At 36.3% G+C, this 17,885-nt stretch overlaps 1 protein-coding gene across 3 annotated transcripts in view; it reads right to left on the reverse strand.

Moving 5' to 3' along the window:
• The window catches only part of LOC106871211 (uncharacterized), a 166,859-nt gene that overhangs the window by 52,977 nt on the left and 95,997 nt on the right, over positions 1-17,885 (reverse strand). For all 3 annotated transcript variants that reach the window (XM_014917558.3, XM_014917557.3, XM_089360834.1), the window contains exon 6: positions 9,477-9,655. In XM_014917558.3, coding sequence (XP_014773044.2) covers positions 9,477-9,655 — 179 coding nt within the window. The remainder of the gene's footprint in view (positions 1-9,476; positions 9,656-17,885) is intronic.

Genomic DNA, 17,885 nt, shown 5'->3' on the forward strand with positions numbered 1-17,885 from the left:
TCAGTTTAACCAGAATATTAACAAAACAGTTTCTTTAATGCAATACCTATCACATCTGTCTAAACGATTTTTACTCAATATTTAATCTAGCTATTATCATTGTCATAAACTACTTTATTCTGTATTTAATCATGTTTTTATCATTTGATAATGTCTTCATTTTATTTTGTCATTTAATTTTTTTGTGTATCTCATAAGAATCTTTTTCCACTGAAAAGTTTGATATTTTTAATTTCGTTTAAATCTTTATCAGCCCAAAGCATTTTTGTAAGTTTGTCTTAAACAACCATGGCTGCTTTCAGACTTTCTTTTTGTTAACCCTTCTTTCATTTGTTCTGAGCAACATAAGGGGTTCCTTTCATAAGTCCCAAGTTACTCCAATATACTGGAAGAAAATATGGGAATTTGTATCATATATGATGCATGGATGCCAGAGAAATACGTCCTATGTATTGACCCTTTTGATACCAACCTGCCTAAAACCACCTCAGGCTCTGTAGTACATATGTCTTGGGCCAACCAAAGCCTTGAGAGTGGATTTGATAGATGGAAACTGAAAGAAGCCTGTTGTGTGTGTGTGTGTGTGTGTGTGTGTGTGTGTACACATTTGTGTGTGTCTCTGTCTGTCTCTCCACCATCACTTGACACAGCTGGGCCACATCTTTCCTCTGTTTATAACAACAGTTTCTGTTCCTCCCCTATACTTGTATCATTTCTCTCTCCCCTCATTATGACAACAATGTCATTCTCCATAAACATCTCTTCATACGAGAACAAACAACCCTGCACAGTTCAGAATTATTTTTGTTAGAGCTGCACCTCTCAGGGGAATTCCTATTTTGGCGAATATCTTTTCATCTTACTAACTAACTGGCAAGAATTTAAACTGTACATTGTCTGCATTAAGCTCACTCAATAATCGTTATACCTCGATATAAAAGTTTGAAAAAGGTTTACCTATTCAGACTAATCAATAAGAAAGAAAACAGAATGTATTTGGTGTAAGTGAAAGCTGGCAGCTTGCTAAACATATATCAAATGCTTTCAAAAGATCCTTTATAGAATGAAAGTCACAGCCTTTGTTTCTACAGTTATAATTGATTAAACCACCCAAGTAATTAATCTGACATTATTGACAGTTTATAAATTTGTTATCGTAACTTAAAAGTAAACCAAAAAGAAAAAACAAAAACAAGAAAGAAAAATGAAACACTAGTTTTGGAAGTATTGATAGTTTCTGACATAGCTTATAGTGATTCTTTCAAGATACTACAATGATGTGGTAACAAAGACTGCAATTGATAGCTATGTAGAACAGTGTGCTTTGCTTTGCGATACGTCCCAAATGTACTTTTAAGAGCACAATAAAATGTCATTAGATGTGGTTTGATATATAACCAAGAGCTTTGTAAAATACAGTACATTAACCATTTCACCAATATACTTGAAACAGTTGTATGAATACAAAACGAAATGAGACGGAAATATGAAAACAAAGTTGTGGTTTCAATCCTTCACACAATATTTATTGTTTACAAAATGAACGTCAAACCCAATGGTCTGACAGAGTTAACAGAAAAGAGGAAAAAAAAGTTCTTTTCATAATAACAGCGTTTATCATAGAGACAGTTCTTTATGTGTGCTAAGTCTAGGTGTCAAGTTCTAAAGCTGGTGGCTGGAAGGCTGCTAATGCACTACAGTCTGTGTTTGGATACCTGCTTGATGGCTCTTTCATTGTTTTTGGTGGGGAGACCTTATGCAGGTTTTGATTGATTGCCCTCAACAACCATGGCTGGATTTTTGGCAATTTTTGAATGATTAATTTTTAGCTGATGGTAGTCAGGCCATCTGTTATCTGGCCAATGAGCATTATTGGATAATTTCTTTATGACGTCATCAGATTCAGTTGTTGTTGACAAAGTTTTCTTAATCAACAAAAAAGCAAGTCTCAGGTTCAAAATGGGGCAAAAACTTGCTACGATATCAACTAATATTAAAGCAAAACCACAATTTCACTGTATGTTTACATCAAATTATATGCATGTTTTATGTAAAAATGTTTCCACTTCACCCATTCATTTATCTACTCGTTTGTTTAATATTCATCTTTTTTTCCTTCCATGCTGGCATGGAATGGATGGACATGTTTTTGAGGAAGGATTTCATGGCCAGATGCTCTTCCCACTGCCAACCCTTACCAGTTTTTCAAATAAAGCATTTCTTATTCTGCAGGCATCTGAATGCACAAAGCAACTGGTCATAATTTCAACAAAGTGTGTGAACAAGATGACCACTTTGCTCAAGTGAAGCCATGAATGTCAATCCTCACATACATTCACACATACACATATACATGTGTATATGGGTGTATGTGAGTATATTCATATATACGCATGTATGTGTGTGTGAGAGAGAGAATGTGTGTGTGAGAGAGAGAATGTGTGTGTGAGAGAGAGAATGTGTGTGTGTGTTGTGTTGGATAAGCTTATAAACTTGTGAGATGTTGTTGTTGTTGGCACTCCACACACATGTGTACCCTTAACATAGTTCTCGGGGATATTCAGCGTGACACAGTGTGACAAGGCTGACCCTTTGAATTACAGGCACAACAGAAAGAGGAGGAAAGAGTGAGAGAAAGTTGTGGTGAAAGAGTACAGCAGGGTTCGCACCATCCTCTGCCGGAGCCTCGTGGAGCTTTAGGTGTTTTTGCTCAATAAACACTCACAACGCCCGGTCTGGGAATCGAAACCACGATCCTATGACCGTGAGTCCGCTGCCCTAACCACTGGGCCATTGCGCCTCCACAAACTTGTGAGATAAGACCAAAACAATACAAAGTGAACTATGAAGTAAACTACAAAACAGGAAAACAGTACAACAGTTGGAGTTTTATCTCATACTTCGATATTTCAAGGTTATGAGCCCTTCTTCAGGACAGGTGGAGAAATGAGGGGTGGAATAAGCTACTCCTCAGATATTTTGTGGGGTAGATGGTGACATGAGCAGACTGGTGACATGAGCAGACTGGTGACATGCCCTGACTGGTGACATGCACAGACTTGTGATGTTATAATAAACAATCTGCTTTGTGTGACTCCTTTCAATTGTTTAGAGTTGGTTTCAGCTTCCTCCATCTCTAATGAAATTTCTATCTAGAAATCATGCCATGAACAGTATTGAGGGATGCACAATATTTATTTGCCCACCAACATCTTCACCCTGTCGTGCCGTGTTCCCGCTATAGCAGAAATAACATTTATGTCATCTTTGCTGGATTCTCACAAAAGTGATAATGAACAACACGCATAGAAAAAGAAGATGAAATATTAAAACAGACAACTGATCACTTTACAGCTTTATAGTCAAGTGTGTCTGTGACTCATACTTAATGGTGTTCCCGCCATAGCCGTTGTTTACTGTGGTTTTTAATTAAAGACAAAAAAAAAAAACACTGTGATGAAACAAGCATGTAATGAACCCAGCACTTCATCTTGTAAACAAGCAAGGCCTGGAATCATTGCAGTTGAGGAAATTATTGATATTTATTCTTCCGATGAAGAATTTACACTTATGCTGGCAATGAAAGTGATTCAGACAATCAAATTCGTGAAAGTGATGAGGAGAGTAGTGACTCGGGTGAATAAATATGTCCATTAGTGTATCTAACAAATATGGTAGTTGAGAGAAAGGCTTATTGTTGTTATTTTCCTAAATTTTTTTATATGATTCTGTCCATTAGTTTACCTAACAAATATGGTAGCTGAGAGAAAGGCTAATTTTGTCATTCTCCTGTGGATTTTTATTTTTTTGATTCGGTCCATTAGTTTACTTGCAATTGTTACTCTTGAGTTGTACATGCAATTATTTATTTTCTTACTCAGGAGCCCAGGTAGAAGGTAAAGTTAGACACAAGGACCCACGTCTGAGGAGCTCAAAATGTACCCAAGGATTGATGTGATATATGACGTAGTCTGGAGTAAATGCAGTGCATTCTAGATTGGAAGAACCACCAGAAAAAATTGCACATTTGCATCAGAGAACATATGTGCACAATCATTTCAATCTGCAAAAATCTACAGAAATGCCAGACCCAGGATTTCATAGTATCCATCAGGGTCACTCAGTGTAATATAGGCAATCTTAGAATTATGGAGGCTGCAAGAGTATAGGGTAGAAATACAGATGCAGTGCATGAGGAGATTGAGAGATGTATGGCAGTAGAGAAGGAGAGATTATTTGGTGGCATAGGATAATGATAAAAGCAAAATGTGGGCAGACGGTATCAAGAATGAAGGAAATGGTTATGAAATGAAATGGTTCTGGGTAGTGAGAAGGATAAGAGGTATTACAGGAAAGCTAGAGAAAATGCAGTTCTGCTCCCATTTAGTTACAATACAAGCAGAATACTGTAGTTAGAGAGATGATGGGTGGTGGGAATAAACACACACACACACACATTCATTATAAGCTGAAGATCAGAAACGTGAAACTCAGCTTAGAATAACTATGATAAAAACTATACAATACATATTGAGTAGTTTTTTCTATCTTTGTCACGCACAAGTACTTGCGTGCACGTGCACATACACACACACACACTATGTTCCATTTATTTCCACATATAACATGAGTGGGATAAATTTTGCTGTAGCTACTATGTTAACAGCTGATGGTAGTCCTTAATGTTTCTAACGACAAAAGAAAGAAGTAAAAAAAAAATCAAAGAGATTGCAGCTAGATATGTTGAGGTAGGTAGAGTGACATGTTCAGTCAGAGATACCATATGATAACTATACAATGATCTAAACTTATATCAGCCCATTCAGTAGCCCACTAACTGCTCTATCACTAATATATATAATTATTATATCATTTCATTTTATACCACTATTATTTATCCTTATTATAAACCCATGCTTTTGATATCTTATGACACTTAATCTCAAATACACATGTCACATTTTAAACCAAATGACATATATCAATTATTTGTTGGGGAAAGAAACTTTTCATTTCATTAAAAGTTCTTTGAGAAATGACAGGTCATCTTTTAAAAACTAAATTCATATCATCTCACACACACACACACGAATTGCATTAAACTTGTGAATAATAATTTTCTAAATGCTATTCTATTTGCTGTCATAGCGGTGCACTTAACCACTAAATCATATATTTCTATATTAAATGTAGATTAGCTGACAATAAACAAATGACTATTAGGTTTTATGTAAAAGTGGAGAAAATAGAGCTATGCACAAATAATAGTAATTTTGAATAGCTAGTACTATGAGTTTAATTAGTAAACATCACTAAGTATAAGCAGTTTTTAAGGGTCTGTGTTTAGCTGCTGTGTTGTAGCTAAGTAAATAACGGATCGATAGTATGCAAAGCAGAACACCTGTTTGTTCAGGTAACAGTCTCACAGGATCTGACACCTATTCCTGGAAGCTAGGTGAACTGAGGCATTAGAATTAAGTGAACTACCAAAATATTTTTTTTACGAAACACCTAGTGAATTTGAACTCAATCAAACGTTGTTAACTTTTCTTGTTCCATGGTCCAGGGAAAGAATGCCTACTGATGACTAACAACCTATAAGTGCAACAGCTGAAATCTTCCCTCAAATCATCACCGTCATCCTTTTAATGTTCACTTTTCCATGCTTGCATGGATTGGATGGAATGTACTGAGGTAGATTTTCTACAGCCAGATGTCCTTCCTGTCATCAACCTCTAGTGGAGTCACCAAAATGTTGTGGTGCCACCAAAATGTGGTGGAGTATGTTGTATGTTTGTGTTATTGGGTCAGGGTGCAATAGGCATGTGTTTGCCTGTGAAATAACAAAGTGATAACTGTGTTCAACTATAACATATTTTATTTGCTGCTTCTTCACCACTACATTAAATTTTGGCAACTTACTTCGAGTTGCTAGAAAAAATGGAACCAGGATACATCTGTGGAGTTGATGTATCCGAAGACTAAATATGTTCGTGTGTGTGTGTGTGTGTGTGTGTGTGTGTGTTCGTTCTTTCATCTTGCGTGGCACGGCTAAAATCTCTGTGTGATAGTCACAGAGCACTGGGTCGGTCTGTCGCGCATCACAGTCTCTGTCTGTATCTGTCCCTGCTAAATTCTCCTATTTATAATAATCAGGGGCAGCTAGAACGTTGGACATGCTGCAGCAGGTTTAGTACCTAAGTAGGTCAATCGCTGTCCAGTTGAACTTCGTTTGACATCTATGAGGTTATAAGGTCGAGGGGAGGCTATCCATCATTTTTTTGACAGGACCAAGAAAACCTGATTTCACGCCTGTTGCTCACAGTAAATCCGACGAGGGAGAATTCTTAGATTCGGTTTCAAATCTAAGCTTGGAGAAGGGAAATGTTAGTTTTTATAAACCCTCATCTGTTTCCAAGCTAGGTAATACTTCTCCCATGATCAGACAGGCTTCCATGGCAGATCAGAAACAAAGGACACTGCTTGCATGATGGTGATATTCATTTACAACTATCACATAATGTCAGGGCATGGAGACAGTAACACTCACACACACACACACACATATACATATATACACAACAGGCTTCTTTCAGTTTTCACCAACCAAGTCGACTGACAAGGCTTATGGTCAACCTGAGGGCTATAGTAGAAGACACTCGTCCATAATACCATGAAGTGGGACTGAACACGAGAGTATGAGGTTGTAAAGCAAGCTTCTTATAACACAGCTATGCTTGCACTTTCCCCCTCAAATATATTAACATTTTAAGTATTTAGACCAAATTTTCCAAAGAAAATCAGTTAGTCTCAATTCAACTAAATTATGCCACCTGGTTTTGTCATCAGGCTGTAGCTGTCTCGAACAGTTTGGACTTGTCTAAAAGAGTATCCTTTCTAAGCAAAACAGTGAAAACAAAATTAGGAACCAATAGCTGTTCTATCACAGAAACTGGATTTGAAAAGTGTAGTGCATGCAATAGCAATATGGCTAAATTTGAAAACAGTGAGTTGTAATAGATTGGTAGTGTGAGAACAGGGTGATTACTATTAAAGAAAAACAAAATGAAGTATCTCCACTCCTCTACATGATACGAGTCTTTATGAAATGAGTACAACTATATTTATCCATAATTAATACCACAGTATTCAACATGGGTTCGTTTCATCATTTGTCTATGGTAAACTAATTCAACAAAATTGATTAGTGTCATGCAATGAGAGGAGTCATTCATTATGTTGTCATTCAACTTGCCTAAAAAGAGTAACCAAGTCTCCACCAAATCACTACTGTTATTAGACTGTGGCCATGCTGGGGATTGGAGAATTTATATGAACTGATCAACACACCCCACCCAGTAATGTATTTTTTACAAACCCTCATAACTACTAAGTTATGAGGATATAAACAAACCAACATTGTTGTCAAGTGATGGGAGAGAAACAAACACAGACACAAAGAGACACACACGCACACACACACACACACACACACACCTATATACAGACACAAAGATGCATAACCATATACATATATCCATATACATATATATTAAGGGTTTCCACACAGTCTCCATCTACCAAATTCACTCATAAGGCATTGGTTGACCTGGTGCTAGAGTAGAAGACACTGGCCTTAGGTGAGACACAGTGGGATTGAACCTAAAAACACATGGTTGCAAAACAAGCTTCCTAACTACACAGCCATTCTTTACAAAACCGAAAAGGGAATTTAAATAGCATTTATAGTCATATCATTAAAATAGGTACAACATGCAAGTTATCAGCTTACAAACATAGGAGCAGGTGTGGCTATAGGCAGAGGCGTGACTGTGTGGTAAAAAGCTTCCTTCCCAACCAGATCATTCCAGGTTCAGTCCCACTGTGTGGCACCTTGGGCAAGTGTCTTCTACTATAGCTTCGGGCCAACCAAGGCCTTGTGAGTGGATATGGTAGATGGAAGCTGAAAGAAGCCCATTGCGTGTATGTGTGTATGTGTGTACGTATGTATGTATGTATGTATATATGTATGTATGTATATTTATGTGTGTGTGTCATTGTGTCTGTGTTTGTCCTCCCACCATCGCTTGACAACCAATGGTGGTGTGTCTATGACCCTGAAACTTAGCGGTTTGGTAAAAGAGACCAATAGAATAAGTACTAGGCTTACAAAGAATAAGTCCTTGGTTCGATTCGTTCGACTAAAGTCAGTGCTCCAGCATGGCTGCAGTCAAATGACTGAAACATGAAAAATTTTTTTAAAAAAAGAGTAAAACGATTTAGCTCTGATATAATACTGGTTTAAAATGTTGATACAAGGCCAGCAGTTTTAGGGGGAAAGGGGCTAGTCTATTACATCGACCCCAATGCTGATACTGGATAAACACTGCACAAGCAAGAGACAGGATGGTCATCATGATTGATTTGTTTTGGTCATAGGTTAAATCAATCAGAGCTGGCCTGGGTTTGACCAACTTTAAGACATTTACTGTTGATGACTCTTCTCATTTGGTACCTATTTTATTGTCCCCAAAAAGATGAAAGGCAAAATTGGCCTCAGTGGAATTTGAACTTAGAACATAAAAACAAACAAAATACTGCTAAGCATTTTGCTTGGCATGGTACCAATTCAGCCAGGTTACTGCCACAGCTCTGATATCATATTGTAGGTATTTCCTCACCTGCCACTACAGTTGTGTGAAAACACAAACATTACAGTTCTTAAAGATAATCTTCAGATCCAACTTAACATGGACGCCTTGTTCGAACACCAAATACAGCCTTGAGAGATCCTCTCATTTAGGTGCTTGCTGCATAAAAGCGCACACATAGATTGCACACAATTACCATTCTTATTTTCACCTCTACCTTAAAATCTTCAGCTTTGTGTTTGAAGAGAGAAAGCAATCAGAAACTAATCATACACACACACACACACACACACACACACACACACACATGCAAGCACAAACACACACATATATGCATGTGCACATACACACATGTATGCACACACAAACATTTACACAAGCACGCACACACAAACACACACGTATGCAAACACACACACACACACATACACACACAAAAAGCACATACACACATGGAACTGTTTATTTTCCTTTGAAATCAAAGTTGGAATAAAAGACATACAGGAGAAATAAAATAATGCTCATTAAAAGCTTTTATACGCCATCAGTAAAACCTTTCCAGAGGTAGTATTTGATGAATAATGCTTCTTATATAAATAAAGAAACATGCAACCTCAGAATTACAAGAGATAAGATTCTTCCAAAGAAGATTAGCAGATATAAAATGAAAATCGACACTTAGTGGTTGACTCAGTTCACCTAGAATTTACCATTATGTCTCAGCCCTGCTCATCTTTGTGAAGTCCTTAACCAGTTTCATGAAACAAAAGTGATTTGGCCAGAAATAGCCAAAAGACAGTTATAATAAACTGAAATGGGTCTTACCTTTCATATTTTTTGTTAAATGTTGTTTCTCCTCCTGTACATTAGAGAGAAATTTTTCAGCCAGAGTTAGATTTTTCATTTCTTTTTCCAGTATCTGAGCTGGTTTTAAGCTTTTGTATTTCTTTTCAAAATTTTCCCAAACAGACTGGTAATGTTCAAGCAGTTTGTATCGTTCTTTCCTAGATGAGAGAAAACATATCCTATCAAATTACACAGGCAGACCGTCATCATAATCATCATCATCATGATCCTCCTCCTCCTCATCATCGTCATCATCACCATCATCATCATGGTCAACCCCCCCCTTCCTCATCATCATCATCGCCATCATCAACATCATGGTCATCTCCTCATCATCACCATCATCATGATCATCCGCCTCTTCTGCCTCATCATCATCATCATTACCATCACCATCATCATTACCACCATCATCATTACCATCATCATCATCATTATCATCATCATCATCATCATCATCATGGTCGTCCTCATCCTCCTACTCCTCCTCATCACCATCATTTTAACATCCAATTTCCCATACTTCTATGCATCAGACGGAGTTTATGGAAGCAGATTTATCTATGGCAGGATGCACTTCTTGTTCCCCACATTCACCTGTCTCCAAGTAAAGTAGTTTTCCCATGACCAGGTATGCTCTTGTACAGTATTGGAAATGAATCATAACTTGTATGACAGCGTCACTCATAAAAAATTTTTTAAAGGCACTAAACATGAAAAGTTACATATGACGGGCTTCATTCAGTTTTCATTAACCGAATCCACTCGCAAGGCTTTGATCAACCCAGATGTACAGTAGAAGACACTTGTACAAGGTTCCACACAATAAGATTGAACCCAGAATCATATGGTTGGGCAGCAATTTTCTTATCCACAAGGTAACACTTGTGCCAAACTATATACAAATTAATTATTAGCCTTTATATTGTTATTGCTATAATACTGTTGCCGATTTGCAGTATCCAAGGTCAGATTTTTTTTCAGCAGGACACCATTGTGGAGGCTACAGATAAAAAAAAAAACTGTTTAAGCAGAATTTCTAGATGTGACCATGTTATATATTTTACTGGCACACTTTGTCAGTTATGACGAGGATTCAAGTTGATCTCATCAATGAACGGCCCACTCGTGAAATTAATATGTAAGTGGCTGAGCACTCCACACACATGCGTACCCTTAACCCTGTTGATACCCACCCACCTGAAACCACATCAGGCTCTGTAGTACAAATGTCCTGTTTTCAGAAGTTCTGAATTAAAATCTTCCACCAAACCTTAGTCGCAATCTGTGTTCCTAACACTAGCTTAAGGATAACTAAGTTATTTTACTAAATTTTTTATTAAATTTAAAATTAATTGAAAGAAACACAGAGCATCTCAACAGAAATATGGTAACTTCTCAGGAAGGTTCAGCATAACACAGAACATGACAAGCAGGCCCTTTGAAATACAGGTACTACTCATTTTTGCCAGCTCAGTGGACTGGTAGAACGTGAAATAAAGCGTCTTGCTCAAGGACAGAACACGTCACCGGAGACTGAACTCGTGACCTTATAATGATTAGCCAAATACCCTAACCACTAAGCCACGTGCCTTCACATCTCATCTGTAACATACAGGAATCATAATCTGAGATAACCATTTTCAAAGCAGTCAAATGCAGTTTTCTGTTCAGGAAATTAGGCAAAAAAAACTGTTCAGAGTGAGTCAATTGTTTAGCTTTTATAAGATTAAAGCATGGAATTGGCAGAGTAAACACACTTGATTAATAACCATTAGAGTTCAGCTGATTAATGTTGCACACTAAAGAACATCAATTTAACTGAAAAATAATAATCAGCTTAGCCTACAAACTCCATCATTAAATATTGAATAATATCAGCTCTAATAACACAGATTTACGGAAAAATCAAAGTTATTTTAGCACATAATAATAATAGTAATGTTGACAAATATATTCTACCAAAACATTTTGAATCAGATCCTTGTTAGTGACCTGGTCAGTCACATCATATCTAGGTGAAAAAATATCTGAGACATAGACACATATGCATACACCCGTAAATTCTCTTCTCTCCCTCTGCACCTCGTTCTCTTTCTCTCTGTGTAAACACTAACCAAACACCAACCAAAAGCCTTCAACCTGATTCTAACATTTAGCAATCACTTTATGGCCTTCAAGTCACATCTTTCCTTATCTCTTCTATCTCTAAACAACACTCAAATAGTCTCTGTTCCACTGAACTTTCAAACTCTGTAATGACTCCTCCAAGACCAATTGATGTTACTCTCATTAATTCTTACCATTCCATTCACTGTATTCCTTAATGGCAGATCATCATCATCATCACCATCATCATCATCATCATCACCATCATCATCATCATCATCACCATCATCATCATCATCATCACCATCATCATTATTATTTAACATTTGCTTTCCATGCAAGCATGGGTTGGATGATTTGACAGGAGCTGGCCAGGTAGGAGCCTACATCATACTTCTGTGTTCATTTTAGCAGGGGGTTTTTATGGCTGGATGCCCTTCCTAATACCAACCTTCCCACACAGCAGATTGAATGGTTTTTACATGGCATGAGCACAGGTGAGGTCAGTTTTGGCATGATTTTTACAGCCGGATATTTTTCCAAACATCAACCACTTTACAGTGTGGACTAGATGGGGTTTTTTATGTGGTATCAGTACTGGCAGGATCACCGAGTAACTTGCAAGAGGATGTTCAAAGTGTTTTCATTGTCCCCGCAAAATTTTAAGGGGTGTGCTTGCACCCTCTGCACCACCCTGTTCCTGAGATTATGTTGGCAAGGCCTCCTAGTCTAGACAGATCAAAGAAGAAAGGCCAGACTAATATGGAACACCTCTTCCCAAGGGTAAAAATGGGTTTGAGTAGGGTCGACACCATTACTTAGAAAAACCTAGAAAAATGCTGGAGCATTGATAACAATCCAAAACCAAGAACACCTGGGAGAAGAAAGCCTTCCATCAGGGAACAAAACATATGAAGTGCAATATTGAGGCAGAACTGTAAAAAAAAATTTAAAAAAAAAAAAAAAAAAGTGATCCAACTGGGAAGAAGCATAAAAGACAGACCAGAATTGAGAAAAATGAAGAAAAGTTAACAAAGAAGGGTTTATCATAGCAGCCCAAGATCAATGACTATCTACAAGGAACTACCAGGCCAACATGTTAATGAACGGTTGTAGCCCAACATGTCATGTATGTAAACAACAAAATGAAACCATTGATCATGTCTCCATGTGCAGTCTTGCGCCTTCCATAGTATCTCAACAGGCATGATAGAGCAGCACAATATATTCACTGGGTAATTTGCAAAAACCTAGACCTGCCCCATGATAAAAACTGGTGGGTTTATGCTACACAGGCAGTGAAGGGCTTAAATAAAGTAAGTAGGCAATGATATATCTGGTAATTAGGCATATCTCACTTTAAGAATTCTTATAAACATATAAATTTTAACAACCACCAAATTCACATTTGAAAATTTAATATCAGACAAAAATGTTTGAAAATTTATCATATCAAAGTTTTACATATTTTTCAATGTTTTATCTAAAAATATCTTTTCACCTTTTAAAAGGCAAAAATATTCTCTGCTGGAACTCAAAATTTTCAAAAATATTTTTATTTGCAAAACTGTATAACTTTGGGATAAATTATGAATTTCAGAATAGAATAATATTCTCAACGATGGTTATTTTGAAATCTTTAAATGTAAAATAAAAATAACTTCGTCTTTGATTTGTTTATTTTCTAAAAGTAGTTTGGCCTCAGATGATTCAAGTTATGGTAACTGTAGGTTGGTAACGTATTCAATGTCACTATGAATATCTTTAATTTTGATCTTTTACTTGTTTCAGCCACAAGACTGCAGCCATGCTGGAGCACCACCTTCCAGTACTCATATTTTTTTAAATCTGGTGCTTAATCTATTTGGCCCTTTTGACAAATTATTAAGTTACAGGGACATAAACCTACACTGATTGTTAAGTGGTGGGGGGGGACTCAAACACAAATGCAAACACACTCATATACACACACATACACATACTGACACACACATATATATAAAAGCATACATGTACAACAGGCTTCCAGTTAGCTTCTGTCTCTCAAATTCACTCTCAAGGCATTGGTGAGCCTGGGCCCATAGTAGACACTTGCCCAAGGTGCTGAGCAGTGAGACTGAATCCAAAACTACATGGCTGCAAAGGCAACTTCTTAACCACGCAAGTCATGCCTGCACCGAGACATTGGTTGGCACAGGATTACCCAAGGTACCACACTGTAGGACTGAACCTGAAACCACATGGTTGTGAAATGAACTTCTCAACCATTTGGCCATATTGCACCAAATACTGCATAATTATATAATTCTTTCTCTTCTTTTCCACAAACAATTGACGCTTCTCATATTGGAACCAGGCCACAAGGAGCAGCGGGAGGGTTCAAACAATTTGAGTCCACTATATTACTGGTACTTACTTGAATCCAGAAAGACAAAGAGCAAAGCAAAACCCAACAGAATTGAACTACCATGTCTAGTAAATCTTTCAGTGTTATTCCCTAAGTATTGAAACTCTTAATAGTAACGTTTAGATTCTTAACATAGACACAAAATTGCATATTTGGGGAATGAACACAGCCACTTACACCAACCTCAGCACTGAAGGAGAAAAGGTCAAGCTGACCTCAGTAAGATTTGAAGTATCATTTAATATTAGGAAATAGAGTGAAATAGGTAATTACGGTAATTGTGGGCGTATATTGGGCCAAATTATATCTCATTAATGTAAATAGCAAGCCAAAACAAACTGTAATATATCGACCACATTATCAGGACCCACGACTTTATACTCACATCTTTGGGTGCTGAGCAGATGGAAAATGGGCTTGAGGGTGACAATGGCAAAGATGGAGAAGGACCTTGGCAGGTGGGAAGGACCTTGGCAGGTGGGAAGGACCTTGGCAGGTGGGAAGGACCTTGGCAGGTGGGAAGGACCTTGGCAGGTGGGAAGGACCTTGGCACATTGTACAGTCACATCAAGAAACTGCCGTGTATGGCTGTGTATGGTGAGGAGTGGTGGTAATGGGTAGTAGTATTTGAGGTACCCAACCCACAGCCATGAAGACAGGCATATTCATTTGTTCAAAGAGTGTCATAAATTAATGTAGCTAGAATTTATTAGGGGTCATGAAGAATTAATGAGAAAAATAGAATAATGACTTCATAGATCTATTCAACCCATATTAACATGTTCCTATGACAGCTATGTTCACATGCCAATAAAGGAACACAAAAATTATACTAGTGAGGAGTATGAAGGTAAATGCAGTACCAAATATTTAAATTCAATACAAACTCAAAAAATAGTTTGATCTTATTCTAAATAAAATTGTTTTAGTTAAATATCAACAATGTCTTCCCTTTTCTCAGAGAAGGATACTTTTGTACTGATCAAATTTGTACAAAAGAAAAATAAACACACTGCTGGAAAGAAAATGCTTTTAGTCTAATTCGGAAGTTTTTAAAGACATTACAACAAATTAGTTGCTGAAAAGTTAATGAGATACAGATAATGAAATTTATTGCTCTTTTTATGTTGATTTTTGTTTTGTTTTGTTTTGCTTTGCTTTCCTTGTCTTTCATATATTTGATAAAGAACATGTTGCAATGTGAATTTTAAAAAAGTTCTTTCTCTTCCACTATTAAACTGTCTCCCATTTGTATTGGTTTATCAGTTCTGTCTGCTATTCAATAGACCTCATATCCTGCACTCCAAAATATAAAACAGGCTTAACACATTCAACAATAATATTTTGATTAAAAATTTTTTTTTTCATTCCCTTTTTTTTTTTTGTTCTTTAGAAAATTTAAATATTTTTAAAACTTCCAAACCAATCAGAAACATTATGTGTCTTTTACAAATATTTATGAAGCATTTTACATTACAGACATTTTTTAAATAGATATTTAAGAATTAGTGAAAATTCTATTTAGTCTTTTGAATCAGATATTCTGATATAGCATTAATTTGCGTAGGAAGATGCAATTTTCATTTAAAAAGAGAGCTATTATAAGGACCATTCATATAACATTCCAATAAAAGTATAGCATGTAAAAGCTATATAAGAACTATTACAAGTACTATTTCAGGATACTTAGAAACAATAAAAGAATATGATCACAAAATTATGATGCTTGATTGGTTATGAGGAGAAAAAAAAATCTGCTTTTATACAAATCTCTTCCTAAGACTAATCAGTGTTTTTTATCTCATCTTTTCTAAACAGCTTCAACAATCTGATCTAAAATTTATTTTATAAAATGGTTCCAATGGAAAGCAAAACAGAACTGTATGCAAAGGGGAAAAAATAAAATACAGGCACCATGAGAAATATAATTCATAATTCTTTTCAATGGAATAACTATAGTCTATGCATTGTAATTTTTGCTGAATTTTTAAAACCACTTTCTTTGCTAGCAGGGGTTGAATAGATTTATACATCATCCTTTCAACGGTTAGTACAAGGCTCGAAATTTTGGGAAGAGGATTAGTTGATTACATTGATACCAGCACTTATTTCACTGAGCCCAAAAGGAAGAAAGGCAAAGTTGACATTAGCAGAATTTGAACTTAGAACATAAAGACAGAAGAAACGCAACTATGCATTTTGTCTGGCAAGCTAACGATTCTGCTGTCTCACAGCCTTAATGAATTTATACATAATATGAGCAAAATGAATGCTGCGGCAAATGTTGGAAACTTAAATACATTTTGCAGATACCCGTAACAAAGCATGAGATATGTATGAATAATTTTGTTCAATAAGAAAATATTTTACTTACAAGAGGACTTGAAAGCATGAGCTGTGAGCTAGTAGTTCAACTTCTTAGCTACACAGCAAAATTGGTGTTCATCTCAAATGGAGACAAACACAAATGGTTATGTCATGTGGGTAGAGCATCAGGATTGCATGAGGGCACTAGACATGCTATAAAATATTGTCTGTATTTGTTTTCACCACATGGAACTATCAGTAGCTCATAAAAATATATACTGTCTTTATTAAATAATATGTGTGTGTACATATGTTTATGCATGTATGTATGTCATTATTCAGTTTATTTCAAGATTTCTTGCCAATAGAGAAAGAACTGGTTTCTAACCTAGATCTGGTTTAGTTTAGGTGTATCCCTCAGTGTAGATGTGTCTCCTCAAGTGATTTCAAAAAGTATCTTGTTAAAATAAACTCCGTTTCATAAGATTTCTTCCTGGCCTTTGTATATACAAATGGCAAATTAAGGTATACAGCTTCATACTTATAGAAGATCCATAACAAATATCAGATACAAAAAGAAACAAATACACAATACAACAAAAAAAGTATGAAGTCGTATACCTTAATTTGACATTTATATATACAAAGACCAGGAAGAAATCTTGTGAAACAGAGTTTATTTTAACAAGATACCTCTTGAAATCACCTGAGGAGACACATCTACACTGAGGGATACACCTAAAGCAGATTTTAAATATCTCATCTGCAACAGATCAATGTTAGATTGGTCACAACACTTGTAGCGATCAATAAACATTTTCATACCTTCCATCTTCCGTCTCTCTCATTAATCAAATATATACGTGTGTGTGCGTGTGTGTGTGTGTGTGTGTGTGTGTGTAAACATACAGTTTATATTCATTTAAAAGAAGAAAAGAAAATGAAGATTAGGAAGTTAATAATTGTTTATTATTAACAGTAAACTGGTTATCATGGTTGTAAGTGAAGATGACCAATTTGCTGTTAATAACAAACAATTACTAACTTCCTAATCTGCATCTTCTTTCCTTCTTTAAAATGAATATAAACTATATATTTTTATATATATATACACCTATTATTTTAAGGAAATTCATTCCCCCAAAATACTAGGTATTGAACCAGTATTTCCTTGGATGAAACCATCCCTTCATGAGGTTTACACATCCTCTAATTTATATATCTATTCTTTACTCTCTTTTACTCTTTTACTTGTTTCAGTCATTTGACTGTGGCCATGCTGGAACACTGCCTTTAGTCGAGCAAATCGACCCCAGGACTTATTCTTTGTAAGCTTAGTACTTATTCTATCGGTCTCTTTTGCTGAACTGCTAAGTTACGGGGACGTAAACACACCAGCATCGGTTGTCAAGCGATGTTGGGGGAACAAACACAGACACACACACATATAATATATATACATATATATGACGGGCTTCTTTCAGTTTCCGTCTACCAAATCCACTCACAAGGCTTTGGTCAGCCCGAGGCTATAGAAGACACTTGCCCAAGGTGCCACGCAGTGG

This window comes from Octopus bimaculoides, chromosome 12 (assembly GCF_046866305.1).
Source record: "Octopus bimaculoides isolate indiv1 chromosome 12, ASM4686630v1, whole genome shotgun sequence".
Classification (NCBI taxonomy): domain Eukaryota; kingdom Metazoa; phylum Mollusca; class Cephalopoda; order Octopoda; family Octopodidae; genus Octopus; species Octopus bimaculoides.